Raw genomic sequence first — 12,816 nt, forward strand, 5'->3', positions numbered from 1 at the left:
AAGGGCTCTAATCCGGCACTGGGTGAAACTGAACTTTCTGGACAAGTTATGGTCAGTTTTATAAGACTCTAGGATAAGCAGTAGCCGAATTTCCCGTGGAAACAGTGCGTAAATCCATAGATTCAGTCTGTTTCAATCTCAAATTAAGCCTGTCTTATGCCAAAGGTACTCATTTTAAACATACAAGTTTTGTTAAGAATATATTACGCATTAAAAATATAAATGCCGGCAAATATTATAACAAAAATGCTGAAAAACTAAGAGTTTATTTTCATCCTCCAACAATATATTTCTACACTGAAATATGTTATCAACTGACAATGTAACGGAATGTTATTGTATACCTCTTTGAATAGTCCTTTTATTGCCAATGAATACCAGCGGCGTATTGTTGGCAGAAAGTTGAATGTACATATAAAACATATGGTATTTGTTGCGTGAGACAATTTCGTGTAGGTACAATTTATAACTAGTAAAAGTGTAATACTAATAATTTTTTTGAATTGATATAAACTTAAATCTAAGTTTGAATAACATAAGTTTGGTTGTTTTCTTTCAAACTGCTTTAAAAACAGCTTCCACTTAAGAGGAAGCAGCATACAATCTTTCAAGAAAGACAAGAGTCCACTCTTGTCTTTTCTTGTCCTTTTTTTTTCTAACCTTAAATAAATATTTTTTTAAATTGTGCCAATGTCAATAATTATCTTTGACGCTGTTAATTTTTTTTTTGGATAATTTGGTTTTTTTACAAGTGCTAGAATGTTTGGAACAGTACTTAAAACGCCTTAAATCTCAAAAATTCGTTACAGTTGGTTCACTTTTTGAGGAGGTAACAGTCAAGTCAGGATTTTTATTCTAAACTGCAGTTGTCCTTGTTTCACTGATTTTATTCGCATATAAGCACGACAGAAATATTGTTATTAATAACTGAAAGTGATCAGCTAATGTTTATTAGCTGATAACGTTCCCAAATTCAGTATAGACAGATAATGACAATGATAAGAGATGAGAGTAAACACTCTCATCTCTGTCATTCGCTAATTGGCTCCATTTTGGACCAGCAACTCTTCAGGTTTCATTTATTTAGTGGTTATTAATAAAACCTTATTATAGAACATTAAAAATGATTAGACTTCTCCTTGATTGGCTGTAATTTGTACAATGAATGCTAAAATGACATCACAACTTGATCACAACAATATGCTGAAAATATATATTAATAGTGTGTATCCTCTTACAGGTACTAATAAATTATTAGCTTCTGAAATAAGGAGACAATAATTTAAAATGTTACTGCATGGTTTTTTATTTATAAACACTGCATCTTGGTATTCGAATTCAGATTATAGACGCCGTACCCAAGATATACAAGTATTTGATCAACTCCGTTTAAGGATACTATATATAGTTATTATGTGAGGTGTTACCACAAAGATCATGATATAATTACTGGCATGTTCAAAACTTTTCAGTTAGCGTCAGGTGGTACATATTCGCCCCCATCAGTTGTTTTCACAGAACAGAAAAAATTATGTTCCGTGGCTGTTGCTATGAAAAATATCATTTAATAATTGTCTGTTTCTCTTTGTTACAGATATCATTGGTACCATCAAAGTAGATAAGTGATGCAGTAGTTTTTAAAACTACACCGTCCTGGAGCAGAACTTCTGGCATGAAGACATGAAGAGACGTGGTGCTGGTGGATAGCATGACAGCAACAGCCACGGCGGCCTAATGGCGCTGGTGCGTCGAATACTAGGCGACGCCCAGGTATGTCTTTAATGGCCACAGGTTCTTTTTTAATGAAGTTTTTATATATTTTTTACTGAAATCCATGGATATATGGTATCCCTCCTTTTTGGTAAATTTAGTCATCCTTCGACATCCTCCGCAATCGGCAGGTCTGGCAACAACCGACTGCCATTTTTTCTGCAATTTGGATAATTTTTCATTAAATACGATGTATAAAAAAATTGTTCTCAAGAATCAATATAAATTCACACTTCTCACACGAGTTTTTTGAGACCAATTCCTCTGGGTTCTATCGCAGACTTTCTAGATTCAACTACCGGCTGTTTTCCCAAACCGATATGACTTAGGGACCCCCACCACCTTAAAGGCCATCAAGACATCTCTAGATCCCTGTTTTGCGGGTGTACATGGGCGGCTGCCTAACTCCCTATAATGTGAGCCTAGCCTAGCTAACGAAGGTATGTACTTCAAATCAATACATTTTACCTTTCAAAAATAATATTTTAATTTTTCAGCACTAAAACGTGATATAAATATAGTTACGTAAGCTTTTGATCTAATTGGCGTGTCAAGGACACCGATCCGATGACTTTTAGTTGACTAATAATTATAGCAATATTATCATCACCATTGGATTTAAAATAACATAAGCTGGCGTGATCCAGTATATCTAATACATTATTATCTAAATGAAGCGCTAATTACTTCATACATTTAGCAACAGTATGCCGTCAGTTGGCGCTATAGATGTCTATTTCGTTAAACTTTAGCTGGTTTAGTAAAATGAATGGCTAACATTGTTTAGATTAATGGACATAGATAAGCCTATCGTTGGAGGGACTCTGCTGAAATTTTAACAAATAAATATAAACCAGAACCGTACTAAATGAATTCATTTACATAATATAAATAATTGGCATAAATAAGCTATTCCTTGATAGTTAAAATGCGTCTGGCTCCTACCCAGATCGTGAACAGATCGGATCATTTTTAATAAACATTAAACGCAAGTTATTACGGGTCTTAAATAGCCCATTTAGTCTTTATGAGGCTCAGAAGGATAGCCGTCTACCAATAATTTAATGAAGAAAAATTCGTTAATGAAGTTTTTTATTGGATGAGCAGTCAAAAGTACATTTGTATATCGATTACGGCCTACGAGCAAATATTCTCATATATTGAGAACTTCTTTCTCAATTTATGTCTTAAACATAACAATAACAGATTACTTGATTACGTACACTTCATATTTAGGTCATGGTGATGAAGGCATCAAACTTTTTATAGAGCACGTTGAGGAAAGAGCTTCCTAGCGTGTTATTTCCTCCTGTGATTTTTTTGGTATTGTAGGTGAATGTTGAAGGCAATCATCATAACCTTAGGTGACCCGTAAGCTCATTTATACTCCCTTTTCATTAAAAAAACAATTAATAATTGTGTATAGCTCTATTACCCCGCCTTAACAATAGCCAAGTAGTAGTAGGTAGTAACTAAGAACTATGGAAGTAAATTCAATTAAGCACAGTTACGCTGGTAGCACTTATTAAATAATATTAAATTAACGTAAAATGTGTCCGTTACTAGTATTAGGTTCTAAACGCTCAATATTATACCCACCCCAACAACCATATCATATTAATGTTTATCTTATAAAATTAATCTTATTATATCTCAGGCGAAACTACGAAAAATGGTAGATGAACAAGTTTCCGTGGGAACGAGGGTCGAAGCAGAGGCAGAGCCTGAACCAGCCGATCCCCTCATTACACCAGCCTGCTCAGTTCTGGATCGTGCAGATCTTGACAGACCAGTTCCTCCTGAAAGACGACTTCTCATCTCAACACTCGACAAACCTAGACACAGTTCTCTGAATGGAGATACAACGCTCAATCGATCGACGAGATTATCAATACGAAACGGAAAGGATAATCCATTTATTGGTAAGCATGATTATAACATTCTTATTTCAAATGAACTAATGACTAACCATTGATTTGAAGTTTCTTCCCCAGATGACGACAATAAAGAGAACCAAACGAATGGTAAATTGGAGTCACCAATAAAATGGTCGACACAAAATGGCAGCGATAGTGGCACCTACGCAGAGATAGGTACAGGTGGAAATAGCAACACGAGTGATAAGAATCCGTTAGATCCAGCTGATAGTTCTGAGGAGGAAGTTCCTTTGCCTGAAGCCACTTCTCCGGGAAGAAGCAGTGATGGACCTGAGCCAAGAGCTGACATTACCGCAACACTTGATGGAGGTGAGAAATTTATTCCAATTCAATCAAACACAAAAAAAGTGACAGAGAGGCGAATATATATTTTGATCCCCTATGATATTTTTTTGCATTTAAATACTCAAGTCTATACTAAAAATACAATTTCTTAAACGAAATGTTTATATATTTCTCATTTGCATTTGTATCGTCTTAATTTAACCGTATATTTAGTGAGATTTTTAATGTAGTGCATTATGCATTTAGTATTCAAGGCAACCTATTTTACAAAAATTACTATTGCACGAATGTAACGTTCAGTTTATCATTTTATGTATTTATGTAGATGTGCTCAACAGCAAATAACATTTGCGCATTGAGTTTTCCGGATTCAAAATAATTCTAATAAATTTTAATATATTGGTATAGTATTTAAAAATAAATACATTTTTTTGTTATCTTTATTCGTATTTCATATTAAAAACGCACAAATTTTGAGATTCATTAATTGTAGCATTTACTATTTTATATTGTATTTTATTTTAAAACTATGTTCTGTATTTGAGTTAATTTTCTTCATTTATTATTGCATTAACTATAATTCGTTTTGGTTATTAATGAGTAAATATAATGTAGTAGTAGTCCTCGTTTCTTTTATAGAACTTCGTATGTTATGTTTACGAAATGAAAATGAAATCATTTCGAACTATGACAGCAGCGCGCTCCGCAAAAGAAATATTCATTCGTTTAAATTAAATTTATTTAGTTTATTAATTAATCAAATTGAGTTAATTATTAAGTCGTATAAACTAACACAAAAGGGAAATAGTCATTTGCCTATCATATATGTTACACGTCTTGTCTCTTATATAGGTATGTATTGTGATTATTTTATTTTTATTTTTTATTGCCATTTTGTAGCATTACATCGTTTCGGTCATATATGTATTGCAATGGGTATATATTTTCATTATATAAATGGGTCCTAAGAGAATGAAGGTTGGTCTAATCAATCCTTGTTCACTGAGTACAGGACATGAAGACTTTGTGGCTGGGTTACTACGTAATGATTTAGACGTATTGGCTGTTAATGAGACTTGGTTAGGAATAGGAGAGGAAATGCGAGCTCCACGTATATCTGGATATCGCCTTCGTCACATTCCTCGTCCTTCAGAGGTTCGCAGTCGGGGTGGTGGTGTTGGATTTTATATTCGCCGGGAAATTAAGGCACATGTTATCAAGCATCCTATTGTAGCTTCAGTTGAGCAAATGTGGATAAGCGTTCGCGTTAACTCCAGGAAAATAGCCATCGGTACAGCTTATCGCCCACCCTGGTTGTGTGCATATACATTTATAAATGCCCTATGTGATACCATCTCAACTCTATCACAGCATGACTACATTGTTCTACTCGGCGATTTTAATATTGATTTTCTAAAAGTAAATGAGGCAAAACTTCTGGCTCTGCGTGACCTCTTGGCCAGCTTTTCTCTTCAGCAGTATGTTACTGAGCCCACTCACTTCACTACCCACAGTGATACCCTATTAGATCTTATCTGTACAGATGCAAATGTGTCACAGGTTTGGATCGATCACATTCCTTCTCTCAGTTCTCATGCATTTGTTGCGTGCGAACTTGATGTGCCCAAACCTAAACGTAAAATTAAACTTATTAAGTATAGACCCATCAAAGATATAGATCCAGCTCAGTTGCATAGCTGCATGTCATCTATTAACTGGAATGAGGACGTGCCGTCTGGTGTAAATGAGTTTGCTTCCGTTATTACCTCAAATCTGTTACAGGTTTTTAACACCATTGCACCAATTAAAATAGCTAGAATTAAGGAACATAGCTACCCCTGGGTCACATATAACATACGTTTAATGATGAAGCGACGTGACGAGGCTTATAAGAGGGCGCATTTAAGTAAACATCCTGGTCATTTGCTGTACTATAAGGATCTTAAGAAAGTTGTATCGAACGCATTAATATCAGAAAAACAGGCATATTTTAATTCATATATAAGCACTCATATAAATAACCCTAAAACTATGTGGAAACACATTAAACAAAACGTGATGTTTGAGAGTAAACATGACGAAATTCTTCCCCCCAACTTATGTGACCCAGAGGCTATAAACCAATATTTTTTAAACGTTCCGGGAGGAGAGGGTATATCTCGGACATACATAGATTCATTAAATATGAACAGATTCGGATCTTATTCTTTTACTATTCAACCTGTAACAGAGGTTGAAGTTGCAAATACCTTTCGAAAATTGCAGTCAAACGCAATTGGTCCCGATGGAGTCTCACTGAATATGCTGTTGTTATCTCTTCCTTATACACTAAGTCCACTTACCAAACTAATTAATAAATCAATTGCTTCAGATATATTTCCGGATATTTGGCGTAATGCACTAGTAAGGCCTATCCCCAAAAAAAACGACCCGCTCGAAATTAACGAATTACGACCCATTAGTATTTTGCCTTGTGCTTCCAAAATTTTGGAGAAGATTGTACATAGTCAACTTCTGACCTATTTAGAAAAAAACAATATTCTACCTACATTACAGTCAGGTTTTAGGAAACAACACAGCACAACTACAGCCCTAATAAATGTAATAGACGATATACTTTCTTCACAAGATAAAGGGGAAGCTACTGTTATGGTTCTATTAGATTTTTCCAAAGCATTCGATTCCATTAATTTTGATCTTCTCTTAGCTAAATTGCGATTCTACGGCGTAGAAGAAAGAACTTTGCGGTGGTTTTCGAGCTACTTACGTGACAGACATCAATTCGTTGAAATTACTAACCATGACGGAAATGTGACCACTTCGCGGCCTCTCCCAATTAAAAAAGGGGTACCTCAGGGGTCTATCCTAGGTCCCTTATTATTTACTCTGTACACAGCGGACGTGGTTCAGCATATCAAATATTGTAAATTTCATATGTTTGCTGATGACATACAAATTTACCTGTCTTTCAAGCCGTATGATAAGGAAGCCTTCAATACAATTACCTCAGACCTTAATCGGATCTTTGACTGGTCGAAATCCAATGGATTGCTATTAAATTCGAAAAAAACGAAATATATGGTTATAGGTACTCGGCATCAAGTTAAAAAAGTAGTAACTGGTAAACCCAACATTAAAATTAATAATGAACAAATAGAGAGGGTAACCGAGGTCCGAAATCTTGGCTTGCTCGTAGACGAAAACTTACGTTTCGAAAAATATATACTTCAGATTGTTCGTAGTTGCTTTTATAGACTGAAAGTACTATACCGAATCAGAAACTCAATAAAAAAAGACCTACGTGTACTCCTCTGTGAATCTTTGATTCTTTCCAAATTTAATTATATGGATGCAGCCATAGGTCCACGCTTATTGGAGCGTACTAAACGTCTCATACAACGTGTTCAAAACGCTTGTGCAAGATATTGTTTCTCCATTCCGCGGCGAGACCACGTTACCCCTTATTTAAATAGAGAGTCATTATTAAAAATGGGGAGTCGTATGAAATTGCACTTTGCTACCTTACTATTCGGTATAATAAAGAACGAAATCCCTATTTATCTATTTAAAAAGTTAAAATGGAGAAGTGATGCTAACATTCCACATAAGACCCGCGCTTCGCACGATTCTTTAAATATACCCATCTTCCACACAACCGCATTTCGTGGTAGCTTTCGCTACGCAGCCACTAAGTGTTGGAATAACCTGCCACCACCACTTCGAAATCTGCACTCAAAGGAATCTTTTAAGAATAACTACAAAAAGCTATTGTTGCAAGAGCAAAAACTAAATTAAATACATCGACTGTAGTGAGGATGGGTATCATAATGGATACATTTTATCTATATAATATTAAATTACTCATGCATTTTTTTATATATATTTTTATTATATACTTGTCTAGCTAGTGGGGATGTACGTAAATGCGTGTATACGCATCACTACTTGATATATTTTCTTTTCAGATTTATAAATTTATTAAATTCTGAGCTTTGTTTATTAGATAGAGGATACGATAAATATTTAAATATTATAATTATTTGTTTCACTCATTACTGCCAAAATAGCTTTCACGGAAAAATAAAATATAGGAAGTTCATAATATCAGTGTTAGGAAAATACGTCCTAACGTTTGCTGAGAACTTTCCTTTTTGCGAATCGCGCTGCTGCCTGGTTTGTTATCATTCTACATAGTTAGTTTTAAAGCATTAATATCTCTTTCTTTATTGTTTTTTAAACATTTGTATTGTTATTTTTCTTTTCTTTATAAAATGTTAATTGTCATATCTATTGTACTTGTAAAAAATTTGGTGGCAGTTTTTCGCAAATAAAAAAATTTATTATTATTATTATATTATTTAGTATTTTTTAAGTGTCTGTCGCCACTATGACTTCCCCGTATCCATAAAGTGTGTGTGTGTTAGATTGTTGTTGTGGCATTGGATTTTGAATTTGGATTTTAAAATTTCAAGAGATGGTTTTATACGTGGAACCCTCAAAAAGTATTTATTCTCATTAAAAAAAAACTAGCCTATGTTATTCTTATGGTATGAAATCATCTACGAAATAAAGCTGGGAAAAACCCTTAATCTGGTTTACGTATCATGTAGATATACATACAATTTTTTATTGTATCTATATGTGTATTTATGTATAAGTATGCTTAAAATGAAGTAACTCTTAAATATTCTGAAAGAAAAATGTTCAGATCATTGGATTTCCTAATAAAAATCTCAACACAAAGGCTCATTCGACAGTAAATAATTGTCTGGAACAAACTATATTCACGAGGTAATCGTTGGTATTAGGAATAAGACGAAAAGTGGATGTTTCAAACAAAAATACAAAGTTTGAGTTGAATACTGTAGGCAGACGATAATAGTTTGTAACTAGTTAGCTTGGAGTGTTTGTTGTACTGATGAACTAAGAACTTACTTGGAAATTCTTCGGTGTTGAAGACTCGTATATAATATTGTGAGTATCGTCAGTAATGCTCTTGGCGATGCTATGAATATAAATTAGATAAACAGCCTCGTGAAATTACTTCCTTTCTCACTATATCCTTTGCATAAGAGGATTTAAGAGATATTAGAAATTGAATGCCGAATTGAAATACTTATTTCGATTTGCTTTTGAAGCAGTTTTATATCATAAATAGAATTTCAACATTATTGCGGATTTTAAAAGGGTTGCGTAGAAATAAATGCATTAATGCAAAGTATAAGCTAGAATCCTACATCGTTTGAGAAGAACGTCTTATCTGAAATGCAATTGGAATTTATTTTCCTTGGTAGCACTGTGATCGTGGAGAAATAGAATAAATTAGAATGTGTACTAACTTTAAAGATTTCTGGACTGCTTAGTGCTAAAGCCATTTCAAATAATTAATTAACGCAGTTTTTTATCTGTCTTTCCATCAGCCAGGTTAAATTCGTAAAAAAATAAAACCACACATTGGGAATGGAGCGACTGCCGTCAGGCTATTTAAATTATAAATTTGATTGTAATTGAACATTTTATTCCAAAAAAACCCACTGAGTTTGTTGCGCCCGTTCTTCCCCGGTCTGAGGCATTCATTGCCGAATGGTAGTTTATGAATTTCAACTTTAAAAAGCAACAGTTAAAATGATTATTTCTTAAAATTATGCTCTCAATGATACACTGACTAAGCACACTGCTGACATGATCTCTGTCTCTATTTCCCTTTGTCTTTCTAATGACACTTGTACACATACTAATCTTCAAAACAAACAACCACTCTGAAAACAGTTAAATACCATCTCATAGCCAACTCCACCAGCGCGTGCGTTGATTATTCAGATCAAAGTTATTCCGACACTTATCACGACAATACTCCCACAGATTGCAGGGAACAGTTAAATCCCATCAGAAGATAATAAATACTTATCGTTCAGCCACTTAAACAAAATATACGCGGAAATGTGGTAGCAGACCGTACGCAATTAAAATATTGTACAAACACAGATAGACAGTGACACCTATATTATGTAGTTAGAAAAATCGTTTGCCACGAATTTTACAAGAACCTTTTAACTTCTTACTCAGTGACTCATGACTCAGTTTTTTTGTGTTTTATGTTTAATATTAATTTAACGGTATAAATAAAACATATTATGATTCTAATGAGTAATCTATACACATTAATGTACTTTGTTCTCAATAACTGACTGACGGATCAACGTCGATGACTACCAACGTCATAAGCACAGTTCAAAAGCCTGAATTAGATAAGCTGGTTGCTGGTAAATATCGGTGCAAACACCTTAAGGTGTACAGAGTATCACATTTACCTGTCTAAAACCAAGTTTTACCATTTTCGCTTACTATTGTACCAGTTTAAGGGTCCATCATACTTCGATAACTTGAAGACCAACAACAGTATCCTTCAACAAACTTTTCAATTAGCTTGCATAAAACTTATCTTGCTAGAGGATGATAGACATTGGTATTGTGCCCTAAAGGAAGCAGCCTTATGCGACTCGCCACCTAAAATGCGTGAACTTTTTTCTATAATGCTGCTATTGTAGGATTACAGATGCACAAAGTCTGAGTAAAGGTCAAAGGTCTGAAGGGTAACTCAATAACCGGGAGTACGTGAAGGAAACAAGTTACGATATCCTTAGCATTCATTCCTTAGCAGAAATGGTTTCAAGTAGTTGAAGGCTCTTTAACCAACGGACAAAGAAATATTTACCATAAAATTTTCTTCTTTCTTATTTCCACTAAAGACGAAGGTGCAGATAATATCTTTTTCACCTCTCCAGCACGAAAAGGACGCTATCGCTACGTGAAAACCCTTATCTGCGAGCGTGAGGCAAAATGATTTAAATTGCGGACCCCACGTGACCATACATCCGGGAATTACTCCGCGTTAAAAAAAATAAAAAATGTGATCCGGTGCGTTCCGAAACTCATTTTAGCCTAGCGTATTATCTATTGTCACAAAAATTTATATGTTACTTAACGAAATTAAGTTTAATAAATTTTAATTGTTTCTCTTACTATATATAACCTATAACACTTTTCGCGCCAGTCGAGTTGAAAAGTTGTATGTTTCACACGAGAGCAAATTTTTTTTGTCTCGTACCTATAAGTCACTCATTACCTCAGTAGTCTATATTAGAATCACTCCCTAAGCTCGTGATTCAATCATAGATTTGTTGAACAAATAACTTTTTTTCAAGTCTTTTTGAAATTCTTCTTTTTTAATTTACTGTTGGCCAAAGTGCTAATCAATCGTGATATCGCCGTGGTGGTTGCATCTTCCGGAAATACTGCCACGTTGCTAGAAGAAGATTAAATATGCACTCCCAAACCCATAAAAAACCAACTCAAAATCTTATTAAAACAATTTTTGACATCTACGCGGACGAAGTGGTTGGCAAAAGCTGTTACAATTTAAAAGATACCATAATAGAGTAGAATAGAAAATAAAATACAATATCTGTTTAAATTATTTTTGAGACTATATCATTTATATCTGTTACTTCCGTAAATATTAAATACTCAAAACGTATAATTGTTGTATCAAATTAAGCTAATTTATGTTTATTGGCATATACTATCCTAGTCTAGTCTGTCCTAGAGCACTAATGAGACTCTCGCCGTTGGGAATAAGCTTATTTCAACAAGCTGCATCGCCAGCAAACTTTGTAAGAAAGAAACTTTCTCTCTGATGTTGCAATTTGTCGTTAGCTTTTCACAGCCTTCTTATTTCTTAATTAGCACGTAATATCACGATTTTGAATGCGAGGAGCTTTAAGCTTTTGTTATAAGCTCACACTAATTAGTTGGTAGTTATAATCTGTTGAAATATTACTACTATTGCCAGTCTAACTTAGATTCTAATATAACCAGTGAGAGGCTCCTTTGCATAGGATGCCGGCTAGATTATGGGTATTTTTCGGTTTTGGAATTCATATGTACGTCTATTCGACTCTTTATAAGGTCGGCAACGCTCTTGTGTTTCCTCTGGTGTTACAAGAGAGACTATATAATTTGTTGCATCATTTTACATTTTACATATTATATTGCAATTGAAATGATTTGTAAATCGATGTAAATGTAAATCTTGATATAAAAGAGTGGCAATGAGTTTCTTGCTACTTCTTCTCATTAGCTCAACCCTTTACGAAGTAGCAGTAGATTCAATAAGATTTTTTTTTGACATTCTTATGTGTCATTTCCGTGACCTACGTGCATAAACTGATTTTGATTTGATTTGATTTGAATAGACTGCACTAAACACTTACCATCAGGTGACTCGTATGCTAGATTTTTCTCCTCTTCAGTGATAAAAAGATTTATTTTTACGACAGTAAGGGACGAGACGAGCAGGACGTTCAGTTAATGGCAATTGAAACGCTCTGCCCATTACAATGCAGTGCCGCTCAGGATTCTTGAAAAACCTCAAAAATTCGGAGCGGCACTACAATTGCACTCGGCACCTAGAGACATAAGATGTTAAGTCTCATTTGCCCAGTAATTTCACTAGCTACGGTGCCCTTCAGACTTGGAAAGGAGCGTCCCACTTGTAGTCTTTATTAAGATGAAGACAATGTGCTCCTCCTCCATTGACAGTCGTGTTCCAATTTTGAATAAAAATATTTGAATTGGAAACATGATAGTAGAAAGTGTATCTCCTATCTGTGAATTATCACAGAGTGCAATCAGGACATGCGTTGTGTATTCAACACTGCACAAATGTACACCTGAGCCATATGTGATGTGTTTGAAACATTCAAATAATCGATTTGTCTGGGCGGGTTCGTGACTAAGAGAAGTTTCGATTTATTATGCCATT

General features: G+C 34.5%; 1 protein-coding gene across 1 annotated transcript in view; it reads left to right on the plus strand.

Moving 5' to 3' along the window:
* The window catches only part of LOC126977886 (uncharacterized), a 185,709-nt gene that overhangs the window by 108,390 nt on the left and 64,503 nt on the right, over nt 1-12,816 (plus strand). The window contains exons 3-5 of the mRNA XM_050826513.1: nt 1,595-1,770; nt 3,428-3,692; nt 3,753-4,016. Of these exons, the coding sequence (XP_050682470.1) occupies nt 1,735-1,770; nt 3,428-3,692; nt 3,753-4,016 (565 nt within the window). The 5' untranslated portion in view covers nt 1,595-1,734. The remainder of the gene's footprint in view (nt 1-1,594; nt 1,771-3,427; nt 3,693-3,752; nt 4,017-12,816) is intronic.

Source organism: Leptidea sinapis, chromosome 46, assembly GCF_905404315.1.
Source record: "Leptidea sinapis chromosome 46, ilLepSina1.1, whole genome shotgun sequence".
NCBI lineage: Eukaryota > Metazoa > Arthropoda > Insecta > Lepidoptera > Pieridae > Leptidea > Leptidea sinapis.